At 60.4% G+C, this 17112-nt stretch overlaps 1 protein-coding gene across 2 annotated transcripts in view; it reads right to left on the bottom strand.

Annotated features, from left to right (window-relative positions):
* Nucleotides 1-262: 262 nt before the first annotated feature.
* Nucleotides 263-17112, bottom strand: part of LOC139826765 (uncharacterized) — a 36701-nt gene continuing 19851 nt past the window's right edge. For both annotated transcript variants that reach the window (XM_071803156.1, XM_071803155.1), the window contains exon 5: nucleotides 263-902. In XM_071803156.1, coding sequence (XP_071659257.1) covers nucleotides 809-902 — 94 coding nt within the window. In that variant the 3' untranslated portion in view covers nucleotides 263-808. The remainder of the gene's footprint in view (nucleotides 903-17112) is intronic.

The raw sequence follows: 17112 nt of genomic DNA, 5'->3' as shown, positions 1-17112 counted from the left end.
GTCCCTGTAGTACACATGAAAAATATCTTAGGAAAGGCAGTCTGGGTTCCTCCTGCCTCAGGCACAGGCAAACCTATTCGTGGGATTGTTTTTGCCCAGGGACCTGGCAGCACCTGGTGGGTGATGCTTAAGGATGGAGAAGTTCGGTGTGCACCTCAAGGGGATTGGATTTTAGGTGAAAATGTGCAATGCTGAACTGTACGATGTGAATTGCCGCACTAACAATGTTTAATAAGTGTCTTTCAGATCAAGACAATGGTGATGAAACCAGCGCTGGCTTCTTCGAGTGGCGCCCGACACCTTCTTGGAAGTTGGTGTCCTTAACCCACCAACAGGGGTCATGAGATGCACTTGGACCATTTTCCCTGCCCTGGGAGACTGTGGTGACAAAATGAACTTAATGAACTTTTCAAAGGATGGTCCACTGATTAATTACTCCTGTGTATATATGTACATATGTATATATATATATAGTAGTAGTGATTAATTAGATTGTATTGATAGATTGTATTGATAAGGTTTAAGTATTCAGTGAATGTCATATGATAAGGGGTGGAATGTCCTGGTTTTGTTAAAAAACAAGTTTCTCTTTTAGTGAATTTGCCTGTCAGCCAAAGCCTTCATGTCAGCTGCATTTTCCTGGAGAACCAGACACATGTTTTGGTTAAACCCAGCAAGGGAATGCAAACTTATTGACAAGCACGGATGGACATCTCGCGAGAGGGGCAACGAGAAACTGGTGATCGAGAGACTGACCAACGGTGAATAACATTCCATTCACGTGAATACTTCATATAAAAGTGGGAGATCACGAGGATCTTGTCCCTTTTTCCCTTCCCTTTTGCCTTTTTCCTTCCCTTCTGCTCATGGCCGACATCAGGAGAGGACCTTGCTGGTCGTCCCTGCGAACGGAGGCCAGTGAGAGACTGAATCCAGCTCCGGTTGGCTGCAGAGTCTGATCCAGGACTTTGGGTGCTGGCTCTGCAGTTGCTCAGACTTACAAGATGGGTTTTGTATATTTGTATTATTTTCTCTGTTCTCATCAGTAGCATCAGTAAAACATCTTGAACTTTTCCAGCTCTCTCCCCTCTGTGCTTCTTCCCCTCCCGATCGCCTGTGCTGAGTGGGAAGGGGGGAGAGGGAGGGGCAAAAGGGGGAAGTGGGGGGGAGAGGAGGTTGACAACACATCTGCCAGGGTTTGATTGTCACCCCGCAATCCTAACCCTCGACAGGGACAAAGGGGGACCCAGGATGTCACAATGGGCCCTGGGGACAAAGGGCGGTCGCCAGGATATCACAATGGGCTCTGGTGACAATGGGGTCCCCAGGATGTCACAATGGGCCCTGGGGACAAGTTGGGGTCCCCTGAATTTCACAATGGGCCCTGGGGACAAAGAGGGCTCCCCAGCATATCACAATGGGCCCTGGGGACAATGGGGGGTCCTGAGACGTCACAATGGGGCCTGGGGACAAGGGGGGGTCCCCAGGATGTCACAATGGGCCCTGGGGAAAAAGAGGGGTCCCCTGAATGTCACAATGGACCCTGGGGACAAGGGGGTGCAGAGGATGTCACAATGGGCCCTGGGGACAATGGGGGGTCCTGGGATGTCACAATGGGCCCTGGGGACAATGGGAGTCCCCAGGGTGTCACAATGGGCCTTGGGAACAAGGGGGTCCCCCAGATATCACAATGGGCCCTGGGGACAATGTAAGGTCCTGGGCTGTCACAATGGACCCTGAGGACAAGGGGGGTCCCCAGGATGTCACAATGAAGTCTTGGGACAAACGGGGTCCCCAGGATGTCACAATGGGCCCTGGGGACAAAGCGGGGGTCCTGGAATCTCACAATGGGCCCCAGTGACAAAGGGGGTCCCTATGGTGCCACAATGGGCCCTGGGGACAAAGGGGGTCCCCTGGATGTCACAATGGGCTCTGGGGACAAGGAGGGTCCCCAGGATGTCACAATGGGCCCTGGGGACAAAGGGGGTCCCCACGGTATCAGAATGGGCCCTGGGGACAAGCGGGGTCCCCTGAATGTCACAATGGGCCCTGGGGACAATGGGGGGTCCTGGGATGTCACAATGAGCCCTGCAGACAAGGGTGGTACCCACAGTGTCACAATGGGCCCTGGGCACAAGGGGGGGTCCCCATAGTGTCACAATGGACCCTGGGGACAAGGGGGTGCCGAGGATGTCACAATGGGCCCTGGGGACAATGGGGGGTCCTGGGACCGCACAATGGGCCCTGAGGACAATGGTGGGTCCCCTGAATGTCAAAATGGGCCCTGGGGACAAAGGGGGGTCCGCAGGATGTCACAATGGGCACTGGGGACAAAGGGGGGGTCCCTAGGATGTCACAGTGGGCCCTGGGGACAATGTGGGGTCCTGGGATTTCACAATGGGCCCCAGTGACAAAGGGGGTCCCCTGAATGTCACAATGGGTCCTGGAGACAATGGGGGGTCCTGGGACGTCACAATGGGCCCTGGGGACAAGGGGGGGTCCCCTGAATGTCACAATGGGCCCTGGGGACAGGGCGGTGCAGTGGATGTCACAATGGGCCCTGGGGACAATGGGGGGCATCCAGGATGTCAGAATGAGTCCTGAGGACAAGGGAGGGTCCCCATGGTGTCACAATGGGTCCCCAGTGACAAGGAGGGGTCCCCATGGTGTCACAATAGGCCCTGGGGACAAAGTGGGGTCCAAGAATGTCACAATGGGCCCTGGGGACAAAAGGGGTTGCCATAGTGCCACAATGGGCCCTGGGGTCAAAGGGGGTCCCCATGGTGCTACAATGGGCCCTGGGGACAAAGGGGGGTCCTGGGATGTCACAATGAGCCCTGGGACAAAGGGGGTGTCCCCATGGTGCCACAACGGGCCCTGGGAGGAAGGGGATGGCCAGGATGTCACAATGGGTCCTGGGGAAAATGGGGGGTACCCAGGATGTCACAATGGACCCTGAGGACAAGCGGGGGTCTCCATGGTGTCACAATGGGCCCCAGTGACAAAGGGGGTCCCCTGAATGTCACAATAGGTCCTGGGGACAATGGGGGGTCCTGGGACGTCACAATGGGCCCTGGGGACAAGGAGGGATCCCCAGGATGTCACAATGGGCCCTGGGGACAATGGGGGGTCCTGGGACGTCACAATGGGCCCTGGGGACAAGGGGGGGTCCCCAGGATATCACAATGGGCCCTGGGGACAAAGAGGGGTCCCCTGAATGTCACAATGGGCCCTGGGGACAAGGGGGTGCGGAGGATGTCACGATGGGCCCTGGAGACAATGGGGGGTCCTGGGACATCACAATGGGCCCTGGGGACAAGGAGGGATACCCAGGATGTCACAATGGGTCCTGGGGACAATGGGGGGTCCTGGGACGTCACAATGGGCCCTGGGGACAAGGGCGTGCCGAGGATGTCACAATGGGCCCTGGGGACAATGGGGGGTCCTGGGATGTCACAATGGGCCCTGGGGACAAGGGGGGGTCCCCAGGATGTCACAATGGGCCTTGGGAACAAGGGGGTCCCCCAGATATCACAATGGGCCCTGGGGACAATGTAAGGTCCTGGGCTGTCACAATGGACCCTGAGGACAAGGGGGGACCCCAGGATGTCACAATGAAATCTTGGGACAAAGGGGGTCCCCAGGATGTCACAATGGGCCCTGGGGACAAAGGGGGTCCCCACGGTGTCAGAATGGGCCCTGGGGACAAGGGGGGTCCCCTGAATGTTACAATGGGCCCTGGGGACAATGGGGGGTCCTGGGATGTCACAATGAGCCCTGCAGACAAGGGTGGTACCCACGGTGTCACAATGGGCCCTGGGCACAAGGGGGGGTCCCCATAGTGTCACAATGGACCCTGGGGACAAGGGGGTGCCGAGGATGTCACAATGGGCCCTGGGGACAATGGGGGGTGCTGGGACCTCACAATGGGCCCTGAGGACAATGGTGGGTCCCCTGAATGTCAAAATGGGCCCTGGGGAGAAAGGGGGGTCCGCAGGATGTCACAATGGGCACTGGGGATAAAGGGGGGGTCCCCATGGTGTCACAATGGGCCCAAGTGACAAGGAGGGTCCCCACGGTGCCATGATGGGTCCTGGGGACAAGGGCGTCCCCCAGATGTCACAATGGGCCCTGGGGACAATGGGAGGCCCCAAGGTGTTCAGAACGAGCGCTGGGGACAAAGTGGAATCCTGTAATGTCACAATGGCCCCCAGTGACAAAGGGGTTCCCCATGGTGCCACAATGGGCCCTGGGGACAAAAGGGGTCCCCAGGATTTCACAATAGCACTGGGGACAAAGGGGGGTCGTGGGATGTCACAATGGGCCCTGGGGACAAGGGAGATCCCCATGGTGTCACAATAAGCCCTGGGGACAAAGGGTGGTCCTGGGACATTTCAATGGGCCCTGGGGACAAAGGGGGGACCCCAGGATGTCACAATGGGCCCTGGGGACAAAGGGGGGTCCCCATGGTGTCACAATGGGCCCTGGGGACAAGGGGGTCCCCCAGATATCGCAATGGGCCCTGGGGACAAAGTAAGGTCCTGGGCTGTCACAATGGACCCTGAGGACAAGGGGGGTCCCCCAGATGTCACAATGGGCCCTGGGGACAAAGAGGGGTCCCCTGAATGTCACAATGGGCCCTGGGGACAAGGGGGTGCCGAGGATGTCACAATGGGCCCTGGGGAAAATGGGGGTCCTGGCACGTCACGATGGGCCCTGGGGACAAGGAGGGATTCCCAGGATGTCACAATGGGCCCTGGGGACAAGGGGGTGTCCCCAGGATGTCACAATGGGCCCTGCGGACAAGGGTGGTACCCACGGTGTCACAATGGTCACTGGGACAAGGGGGGGTCCCTATAGTGTCACAATGGGTCCTGGGGACAAGTGGGGTCCCCTGAAAGTCACAATGGGCCCTGGGGACAATGTGGGGTCCTGGGATGTCACAATGGGCCCCAGTGACAAACGGGGGCCCCTGAATGTCACAATGGGCCCTGGGGACAATGGGGGGTCCTGGGACGTCACAATGGGCCCTGGGGACAAGGAGGGATCCCCAGGATGTCACAATGGGCCCTGGGGACAATGGCAAGTCCTGGGACGTCACAATGGGCCCTGGGGACAAGGGGGGGTCCCCAGGACGTCACAATGGGCCCTGGGGACAAAGAGGGGTCCCCTGAATGTCACAATGGGCCCTGGGCACAAGGGGGTGCCGAGGATGTCACAATGGGCCCTGGGGACAATGGGGGGTCCTGGGATGTCACAATGGGCCCTGAGGACAATGGTGGGTCCCCTGAATGTCACAATGGGCCCTGGGGACAAAGGGGGGTCCGCAGGATGTCACAATGGGCACTGGGGACAAAGAGGGGCGTCCCCATGGTGTCACAATGGGCCCAAGTGACAAGGAGGGTGCCCACGGTGCCATGATGGGTCCTGGGGACAAGGGCGTCCCCCAGATGTCACAATGGGCCCTGGGGACAATGGGGTTGCCCAGGATGTCACAATGGGCCCTGGGGACAATGGGAGTCCCCAAGGTGTCAGAACGAGCCCTGGGGACAAAGTGGAATCCTGGGATGTCACAATGGCCCCCAGTGACAAAGGGGTTCCCCATGGTGTCACAATGGGCCGTGGGGACAAAAGGGGTCCCCAGGATTTCACAATAGCACTGGGGACAAAGGGGGGTCCTGGGATGTCACAATGGGCTCCAGTGACAAAGAGGGTCCTCATGGTGCCACAATGGGCCCTGGGGACAAAGGGGGTCCCCTGGATGTCACAATGGGCCCTGGGGACAAGGAGGGTCCCCAGCATGTCACAATGGGCCCTGGGGACAAAGGGGGTCCCCACGGTATCAGTATGGGCCCTGGGGACAAAGGGGGGTCCTGGGATGTCACAATGGGCCCTGGGGACAAGGGGGTGCAGAGGATGTCACAATGGGCCCTCGGGACAATGTCGGGTCCTGGGACGTCACAATGAGTCCTGAGGACAAGGGGGGGTCCCCATGGTGTCACAATAGGCCCTGGGGACAAAGTGGGGTCCAAGAATGTCACAATGGGCCCTGGGGACAAAAGGGGTTGCCATGGTGCTACAATGGGCCCTGGGGACAGAGGGGGGTCCTGGGATGTCACAATGGGCCCTGGGGACAAAGGGGGTCCCCATGGTGCTACAATGGGCCCTGGGGACAAAGGAGGGTCCTGGGATGTCACAATGGGCCCTGGGGACAAAGGGGTGCAGAGGATGTCACAACGGGACCTGGGAGCAAGGGGGTGGCCAGGATGTCACAATGGGTCCTGGGGAAAATGGGGGGTGCCCAGGATGTCACAATGGACCCTGAGGACAAGCGGGGGTCTCCATGGTGTCACAATGGGCCCCAGTGACAAAGGGGGTCCCCTGAATGTCACAATAGGTCCTGGGGACAATGGGGGGTCCTGGGACGTCACAATGGGCCCTGGGGACAAGGAGGGATCCCCAGGATGTCAGAATGGGCCCTGGGGACAAAGAGGGGTCCCCTGAATGTCACAATGAGCCCTGGGGACAAGGGGGTGCAGAGGATGTCACAATGGGCCCTGGGGACAATGGGGGGTCCTGGGACGTCACAATGGGCACTGAGAAGAAGGGGGGGTCCCCAGGATGTCACAATGGGCCCTGGGGACAAGGGGGTGCCGAGGATGTCACAATGGGCTCTGGGGACAATGGGGGGTCCTGGGATGTCACAATGGGCCCTGGGGACAAGGGGGTCCCCCAGATATCACAATGGGCCCTGGGGACAATGTAAGGTCGTGGGCTGTCACAATGGACCCTGAGGACAAGGGGGGACCCCAGGATGTCACAATGAAATCTTGGGACAAAGGGGGTCCCCAGGATGTCACAATGGGGCCTGGGGACCAGGGGGGGTCCCCAGGATGTCACAATGGGCCCCAGTGACAAAGGGGGTCCCTATGGTGCCACAATGGGCCCTGGGGACAAAGGGGGTCCCCTGGATGTCACAATGGGCTCTGGGGACAAGGAGGGTCCCCAGGATGTCACAATGGGCCCTGGGGACAAAGAGCGTCCCCAGGATGTCACAATGGGCCCTGGGGACAAAGGGGGTCCCCACGGTATCAGAATGGGCCCTGGGGACAAAGGGGGGTCCCCTGAATGTCACAATGGGCCCTGGGGACAATGGGGGGTCCTGGGATGTCACAATGAGCCCTGCAGACAAGTGTGGTACCCACGGTGTCACAATGGGCCCTGGGCACAAGGGGGGGTCCCCATAGTGTCACAATGGGTCCTGGGGACAAGTGGGGTCCCCAGGATGTCACAATGGGCCCTGGGGACAATGTGGGGTCCCCTGAATGTCACAATGGGCCCTGGGGACAAGGGGGTGCCGAGGATGTCACAATGGGCCCTGGGGACAAGGGAGATCCCCATGGTGTCACAATAATCCCTGGGGACAAAGTGGGGTCCTGGGATGTCACAATGGGCCCGGGGGACAATGGGGGTCCTGGGACGTCACAATGGGCCCTGGGGATAATGGGGGTCCCCACGGTGCCACGATGGGTCCTGGGGACAAGGGCGTCCCCCTAGATGTCACAATGGGCCCTGGGGACAATGGGGTTGCCCCGGATGTCACAATGGACCCTGGGGACAAAGCGGGGTGGGCAGGATGTCACAATGGGCACTGGGGACAAAGGGGGGGTCCCCATGGTGTCACAATGGGTCCCCAGTGACAAGGAGGGTTCCCCATGGTGTCACAATAGGCCCTGGGGACAAAGTGGGGTCCTAGAATGTCACAATGAGCCCTGGGGACAAAGGGGGGTCCTGGGATGTCACAATGGGCCCTGGGGACAAGAGGGGATTCCTAGGATGTCACAATGGGCCCTGGGGACTAATGTGGTCCCCACGGTGTCACAATATGTCCTGGAGACAAAGGGGGGTCCCCAGGATGTCACAATGGGACCTTGGGACAATGGGGTTCCTGGGATGTCACAATGGGTCCCCAGTGACAAAGGGGGTCCCCAGGATGTCTCAATGGGCCCTGAGGACAATGGGAGGTCCCCATGGTGTCACAATGGGTCCCCAGTGACAAGGGAGGTCTCCACAGTGCCAGGATGGGTCCTGGGGACAAGGAGGTCCCCAGGATGTCACAATGGGCCGTGGGGACAAAGAGGCTCCCCAGGATGTCACAATGGGACCTGGGGACAAGGGGGTCTCCAGGAACTCACAATGGGCTCTGGGGACAATGGAGGTTCCCCAGGATGTTCACAATAGGCCCTGAGGACAAGGGGTGGTCCCCATGCTGTCACAATGGGTCTCCAGTGACAAGGGGGTCCCCAAGGTGTCACAATGGGCCCTGGGGACAATGGGGGGTCCTGGGACGTAACAATAGGCCCTGGGGACAAGGGGGTTCCCCACAGTGTCACAATGGGCCCTGAGGACAAAGGGGGTCCGCACGGTGTTACAATGGTCCCGGGGGACAAAGGGGGATGCCCAGGATGTCACAATGGGCCCTGAGGACAAGGGGGGGTCCCCATGGTGTCACAATGGGTCCCCGGTGACAAGGAGGGTCCCCATGGTGTCATGATGGGTCCTTGGGACAAGGGGGTCCCCAGGATGTAACAATGGACCCTGGGGACAATGGGGGGTCCTGAAACGTCACAATGGGTCCCAGTGACATGGGGGTCCCCAGGATGTCACAATGGGCCCTGGGGACAATGTGGGGTCCTGGGATGTCACAATGGGCCCCAGTGACAAAGGGGGTCCCCTGAATGTCACAATGGGCCCTGGGGACAATGGGGGGTCCTGGGACGTCACAATGGGCCCTGGGGACAAGGAGGGATCCCCAGAATGTCACAATGGGCCCTGGGGACAATGGGGGGTCCTGGGACGTCACAATGGGCCCTAGGGACAAGAGGAGGTTCCCAGGATGTCACAATGGGCCCTGGGGACAAAGAGGGGTCCCCTGAATGTCACAATGGGCCCTGGGGACAAGGGGGTGCCGAGGATGTCACAATGGGCCCTGGGGACAATGGGGGTCCTGGGACGTCACAATGGGCCCTGGGGACACAGAGGGGCCCTAGGACGTCACAATCAGCCCTGGCGACAAGATGGGGTCCCCTGAGAGTCACAATGAGCCGTGGGAAGAGAGGGGGCTCCCAAGGACATCACAATGGGCCCTGGGAACAATGGGGGGTCCTGGGACGTCACAATTGGCCCTGGGGACAAGGGCGGGTCCCCAGGATGTCACAATGGGCCCTAGGGACAATGTGGGGTCCTGGGATGTCACAATGGGCCCTGGGGACTAGGAGGGATCCCCAGGATGTCACAATGGGCCCTGGGGACAATGGGGGTTCCTGGGACGTCACAATGGGCCCTGGGGACAAGGGGGGGTCCCCAGGATGTCACAATGGGCCCTGGGGACAAAGAGGGGTCCCCAGGATGTCACAATGGGCCCTGGGGACAAGGGGGTGCAGAGGATGTCACAATGGGCCCTGGGGACAATGGGGGGTCCTGGGATGTCACAATGGGCCCTGGGGACAAGGAGGGATCCCCATGATGTCACAATGGGCCCTGGGGACAAGGGGGGGTCGCCAGGATGTCACAATGGGCCCTGGGGACAATGTAAGGTCCTGGGATGTCACAATGGGCCCTGGGGACAAGGGGGGGTCCCCAGGATGTCACAATGGGCCTTGGGAACAAGGGGGTCCCCCAGATATCACAATGGGCCCTGGGGACAATGTAAGGTCCTGGGCTGTCACAATGGACCCTGAGGACAAGGGGTGTCCCCAGGATGTCACAATGGGCCCTGGGGACCAGGGGGGGTCCTGGGATGTCACAATGGGCCCCAGTGAGAAAGGGGGTCCCTATGGTGCCACAATGGGCCCTGGGGACAAAGGGGGGGTCCCCATAGTGTCACAATGGACCCTGGGGACAAGGGGGTGCCGAGGATGTCACAATGGGCCCTGGGGACAATGGGGGGTCCTGGGACCTCACAATGGGCCCTGAGGACAATGGTGGGTCCCCTGAATGTCAAAATGGGCCCTGGGGACAAAGGGGGGTCCGCAGGATGTCACAATGGGCACTGGGGACAAAGGGGGGGTCCCCAGGATGTCACAATGGGCCCTGGGGACAGTGTGGGGTCCTGGGATTTCACAATGGGCCCCAGTGACAAAGGGGGTCCCCTGGATGTCACAATGGGTCCTGGGGACAATGGGGGCTCCTGGGACGTCACAATGGGCCCTGGGGACAAGGAGGGATTCCCAAAATGTCACAATGGGCCCTGGGGACAAGGGTGGTACCCACGGTGTCACAATGGGCACTGGGCACAAGGGGGGGTCCCTATAGTGTCACAATGGGTCCTGGGGACAAGTGGAGTCCCCTGAAAGTCACAATGGGCCCTGGGGACAATGTGGGGTCCTGGGATGTCACAATGGGCCCCAATGACAAACGGGGGCCCCTGAATGTCACAATGGGCCCTGGGGACAATGGGGGGTCCTGGGACGTCACAATGGGCCCTGGGGACAAAAGGTGGTCGCCAGGATATCACAATGGGCTTTGGTGACAATGGGGTCCCCAGGATGTCACAATGGGCCCTGGGGACAAAGAGGGCTCCCCAACATATCACAATGGGCCCTGGGGACAAAAGCTGGTCGCCAGGATATCACAATGGGCTTTGGTGACAATGGGGTCCCCAGGATGTCACAATGGGCCCTGGGGACAAAGAGTGTCCCCAGGATATCAGAATGGGCCCTGGGGACAAAGAGGGGTCCCCTGAATGTCACAATGGGCCCTGGGGACAAAGAGGGCTCCCCAACATATCACAATGGGCCCTGGGGACAATGGGGGGTCCTGGGACGTCACAATGGGCCCTGGGGACAAGGAGGGATCCACAGGATGTCACAATGGGCCCTGGGGACAATGGGGGGTCCTGGGAAGTCACAATGGGCCCTGGGGACAAGGGGGGGTCCCCAGGATGTCACAATGGGCCCTGGGAACAAAGAGGGGTCCCCTGAATGTCACAATGGGCCCTGGGGACAAGGGGGTGCAGTGGATGTCACAATGGGCCCTGGGGACAATGGGGGGCGTCCAGGATGTGAGAATGAGTCCTGAGGACAAGGCGGGGTCCCCATGGTGTCACAATGGGTCCCCAGTGACAAGGAGGGGTCCCCATGATGTCACAATAGGCCCTGGGGACAAAGTGGGGTCCAAGAATGTCACAATGGGCCCTGGGGACAAAAGCGGTTGCCATGGTGCAACAATGGGCCCTGGGGTCAAAGGGGGTCCCCATGGTGCTACAATGGGCCCTGGGGACAAAGGGGGGTCCTGGGATGTCACAATAGGCCCCAGTGACAAAGAGGGTCCCCAGGATGTCACAATGGGCCCTGGGGACAAAGAGGGGTCCCCTGAATGTCACAATGGGCCCTGGGGACAAGGGGGTGCAGAGGATGTCACAATGGGCCCTGGGGACAAGGGTGGTACCCACGGGGTCACAATGGGCCCTGGGCAAGAGAGGGGGTCCCCATAGTGTCACAATGGGTCCTGGGGACAATGGGGGGTCCTGGGACGTCACAATGGGCTCTGGGGACAAGGGGGGGTCCCCAGGATGTCACAATGGGCCCTGGGGAAAAAGAGGGGTCCCCTGAATGTCACAATGGGCCCTGGGGACAATGCGGGGTGTCCAGGATGTGAGAATGAGTCCTGAGGACAAGGGGGGGTCCCCATGGTGTCATAATGGGTCCCCAGTGACAAGGAGGGGTCCCCATGGTGTCACAATGGGCCCCAGTGACAAAGGGGGTCCCCTGAATGTCACAATAGGTCCTGGGGACAATGGGGGGTCCTGGGACGTCACAATGGGCCCTGGGGACAAGGAGGGATCCCCAGGATGTCACAATTGGCCCTGGGGACAATGGGGGGTCCTGGGACGTCACAATGGGCCCTGGGGACAAGGGGGGGTCCCCAGGATGTCACAATAGGCCCTGGGGACAAAGAGGAGTCCCCTGAATGTCACAATGGGCCCTGGGGACAGGGGGGTGCAGTGGATGTCACAATGGGCCCTGGGGACAATGGGGGGTGTCCAGGATGTCAGAATGACTCCTGAGGACAAGAGGGGGTCCCCATGGTGTCACAATGGGTCCCCAGTGGCAAGGAGGGGTCCCCATGGTGTCACAATAGGCCCTGGGGACAAAGTGGGGTCCAAGAATGTCACAATGGGCCCTGGGGACAAAAGGGGTTGCCATAGTGCCACAATGGGCCCTGGGGTAAAAGGGGGTCCCCATGGTGCTCCAATGGGCCCTGGGGACAAAGGGGGGTCCTGGGAAGTAACAATGGGCCCTGGGGACAAAGGGGGTGTCCCCATGGTGCCACAACGGGCCCTGGAAGCAAGGGGGTGGCCAGGATGTCACAATGGGTCCTGGGGAAAATGGGGGGTGCCCAGGATGTCACAATGGAGCCTGAGAACAAGCGGAGGTCTCCATGGTGTCACAATGGGCCCCAGTGACAAAGGGGGTCCCCTGAATGTCACAATAGGTCCTGGGGACAATGGGGGGTCCTGGGATGTCACAATGGGCCCTGGGGACAAGGAGGGATCCCCAGGATGTCACAATGGGCCCTGGGGACAATGGGGGGACCTGGGACGTCACAATGGGCCCTGGGGACAAAGAGGGGTCCCCTGAATGTCACAATGGGCCCTGGGGTAAAAGGGGGTCCCCATGGTGCTACAATGGGCCCTGGGGACAAAGGGGGTCCTGGGATGTCACAATGGGACCTGGGGACAAAGGGGGTGTCCCCATGGTGCCACAACGGGCCCTGGGAGCAAGGGGGTGGCCAGGATGTCACAATGGGTCCTGGGGAAAATGGGGGGTGCCCAGGATGTCACAATGGACCCTGAGGACAAGCGGGGGTCTCCATGGTGTCACAATGGGCCCCAGTGACAAAGGGGCTGCCCTGAATGTCACAATAGGCCCTGGGGACAATGGGGGGTCCTGGGACGTCACAATGGGCCCTGGGCACAAGGAGGGATCCCCAGGATGTCACAATGGGCCCTGGGGACAAAGAGGGGTCCCCTGAATGTCACAATGGGCCCTGGGGACAAGGGGGTGCAGAGGATGTCACAATGGGCCCTGGGGACAATGGGGGGTCCTGGGACATCACAATGGGCCCTGGGGACAAGGAGGGATCCCCAGGATGTCACAATGGGCCCTGGGGACAATGGGGGGTCGTGAGACGTCTCAATGGGCCCTGGGGACAAGGGGGTGCCGAGGATGTCACAATGGGCCCTGGGGACAATGGGGGGTCCTGGGATGTCACAATGGGCCCGGGGGACAAGGGTGGGTCCCCAGGATGTCACAATGGGCCTTGGGAACAAGGGGTTCCCCGAGATATCACAATGGGCCCTGGGGACAATGTAAGGTCCTGGGCTGTCACAATGGACCCTGAGGACAAGGGGGGTCCCCAGGATGTCACAATGGGGCCTGGGGACCAGGGGGGGTCCTGGGATGTCACAATGGGCCCCAGTGAAAAGGGGGTCCCTATGGTGCCACAATTGGCCCTGGGGACAAAGGGGGTCCCCTGGATGTCACAATGGGCTCTGGGGACAAGGAGGGTCCCCATAGTGTCACAATGGTCCCTGGGGACAAAGAGCGTCCCCAGGATGTCACAATGGGCCCTGGGGACTAGGGGGGGTCCTGGGATGTCACAATGGGCCCTGGAGACAAAGGGGGTCCCCTGGATGTCACAATGAGCTCTGGGGACAAGGAGGGTCCCCTGAATGTCACAATGGGCCCTGGGGACAATGGCGGGTCCTGGGATGAAACAATGAGCCCTGCAGACAAGGGTGGTACCCACAGTGTCACAATGGGTCCTGGGGACAAGTGGGGTCCCCAGGATGTCACAATGGGCCCTGGGGACAATGTGGGGTCCCCTGAATGTCACAATGGGTCCTGTGGACAAGGGGGTGCCGAGGATGTCACAATGGGCCCTGGGGACAATGGGGGGTCCCCTGAAAGTCAAAATGGGCCCTGGGGACAAGGAGGGATTCCCAGGATGTCACAATGGGCCCTGGAGACAAGGGGGTGTCCCCTGAATGTCACAATGGGTCCTGGGGACAATGGGGGGTTCTGGGACGTCACAATGGGCCCTGGGGACAAGGAGGGATCCCCAGGATGTCACAGTGGGTACTGGAGACAAAGGGGGGATCCCCATGGTGTCACAATGGGCCCAAGTGACAAGGAGGGTCCCCACAGTGCCACGATGGGTCCTGGGGACAAGGGCGTCCCCCAGATGTCACAATGGGCCCTGGGGACAATGGGGTTGCCCAGGATGTCACAATGGGCCCTGGGGACAATGGGAGTCCCCAAGGTGTCAGAACGAGCCCTGGGGACAAAGTGGAATCCTGGAATGTCACAATGGCCCCCAGTGACAAAGGGGTTCCCCATGGTGCCACAATGGGCCCTGGGGACAAAAGGGGTCCCCAGGATTTCACAATAGCACTGGGGATAAAGGGGGGTCATGGGATGTCACAATGGGCCCTGGGGACAAGGGAGATCCCCATGGTGTCACAATAAGCCCTGGGGACAAAGTGGGGTCCTGGGATGTCACAATGGGCCCCAGTGACAAAGGGGGTCCCCATGGTGCCACAATGGGCCGTGGGGAGAAATGGGGTCCCCAGGATGTCACAATGAACCCTGGGGACAAACGGTGGTCCTGGGACATTTCAATGGGCCCTGGGGACAAAGGGGGGACCCCAGGATGTCTCAATGGGCCCTGCGGACAATGGGAGGTCCCCATGGTGTCACAATGGGTCCCCAGTAACAAGGGAGGTCTCCACGGTGCCAGGATGGGTGCTGGGGACAAGGAGGTCCCCAGGATGTCGCAATGGGCCGTGGGGACAAAGAGGCTGCCCAGGATGTCACAATGGGACCTGGGGACAAGGGGGTCTCCAGGAACTCACAATGGGCTCTGGGGACAATGGAGGTTCCCCAGGATGTTCACAATAGGCCCTGAGGACAAGGGGTGGTCCCCATGCTGTCACAACGGGTCTCCAGTGACAAGGGGGTCCCCAAGGTGTCACAATGGGCCCTGGGGACAATGGGGGGTCCTGGGACGTAACAATAGGCCCTGGGGACAAGGGAGATCCCCATGGTGTCACAATAAGCCCTGGGGACAAAGTGGGGTCCTGGGATGTCACAATGGGCCCCAGTGACAAAGGGGGTCCCCATGGTGCCACAATGGGCCGTGGGGACAAATGGGGTCCCCAGGATGTCACAATGAACCCTGGGGACAAACGGTGGTCCTGGGACATTTCAATGGGCCCTGGGGACAAAGGGGGGACCCCAGGATGTCACAATGAGCCCTGGGGACAAAGGGGGTCCCCTGGATGTCACAATGGGCTCTGGGGACAAGGAGGGTCCCCAGGATGTCACAATGGGTCCTGGGGACAAAGGTGGGTCCCGTGAATGTCACAATGGGCCCTAGGGACAAGGGGGTGCCGAGGAGGTCACAATGGGCCCTGGGGACAATGGGGGGTCGTGGGACGTCACAATGGGCCCTTGGGACAAGAGGGGATCCCTAGGATGTCGCAATGGGCCCTGGGGACTAATGTGGTCCCCACGGTGTCACAATATGTCCTGGAGACAAAGGGGGGTCCCCAGGATGTCACAATGGGCCCTTGGGACAATGGGGTTCCTGGGATGTCACAATGGGTCCCCAGTGACAAAGGGGGTCCCCAGGATGTCTCAATGGGCCCTGAGGACAATTGGAGGTCCCCATGGTGTCACAATGGGGCCCCAGTAACAAGGGAGGTCTCCACGGTGCCAGGATGGGTCCTGGGGACAAGGAGGTCCCCAGGATGTCACAACGGGCCGTGGGGACAAAGAGGCTGCCCAGGATGTCACAATGGGACCTGGGGACAAGGGGGTCTCCAGGAACTCACAATGGGCTCTGGGGACAATGGAGGTTCCCCAGGATGTTCACAATAAGCCCTGAGGACAAGGGGTGGTCCCCATGATGTCACAACGGGTCTCCAGTGACAAGGGGGTCCCCAAGGTGTCACAATGGGCCCTGGGGACAATGCGGGGTCCTGGGACGTCACAATGGGCCCCAGTGACATGGGGGTCCCCAGGATGTCACAATGGGCCCTGGGGACAATGTGGGGTCCTGGGATGTCACAATGGGCCCCAGTGACAAAGGGGGTCCCCTGAATGTCACAATGGGTCCTGGGGACAATGGGGGTTCCTGGGACGTCACAATGGGCCCTGGGGACAAGGAGGGATCCCCAGGATGTCACAATGGGCCCTGGGGACAATGGGGGGTCCTGGGACGTCACAATGGGCCCTGGGGACAAGAGGGGGTCCCCAGGATGTCACAATGGGCCCTGGGGACAAAGAGGGGTCCCCTGAATGTCACAATGGGCCCTGGGGACAAGGGGGTGCCGAGGATGTCACAATGGGCCCTGGGGACAATGGGGGTCCTGGGACGTCACAATGGGCCCTGGGGACACAGAGGGGCCCTAGGACGTCACAATCAGTCCTGGGGACAACGGGGGGTCCTAAGACGTCACAATGGGCCCTGGGGCCAAGCAGGGATCCCCAGGATGTCACAATGGGCCCTGGACACAATGGGGGGTCCTGGGACGTCACAATGGGCCCCGTTGACAAGGGGGCATCCCCAGGATGTCAAAATGCGCCCTGGGGCCCAGGGGGGTCCTGCGATGTCACAATGGGCCCTGGGGACAAAGGGAGTCCCCTGGATGTCACAATGGACTCTGGGGACAAAGGGGATCCCCACGGTATCAGAATAGGCCCTGGGGACAAAGGGGGGTCCTGCGATGTCACAATGAGCCCTGCGGTCAAGGGTGGTACCCACGGTGTCACAATGGGCCCTGGGAACAAGGGGGGGTCCCCATAGTGTCACAATGGGTCCTGGGGACAAGTGGGGTCCCCAGGATGTGACAATGTGTCCTGGGGACAATGTGGGGTCCTGGGATGTCACAATGGGCCCCAGTGACAAAGGGGCCACCTGAATGTCACAATGGGTCCTGGGGACAATGGGGGGTCCTGGGACGTCACAATGGGCCCTGGGGACAAGAAGGGATCCCCAGGATGTCACAATGGGCCCTGGCGACAATGGGGGGTCCTGGGACGTCAC

This window comes from Patagioenas fasciata, unplaced genomic scaffold (genome assembly GCF_037038585.1).
Source record: "Patagioenas fasciata isolate bPatFas1 unplaced genomic scaffold, bPatFas1.hap1 Unplaced_15, whole genome shotgun sequence".
NCBI lineage: Eukaryota > Metazoa > Chordata > Aves > Columbiformes > Columbidae > Patagioenas > Patagioenas fasciata.
Note: the sequence above shows the minus strand (reverse complement) of the source record. Positions and strands in the feature narration are given on the sequence as shown.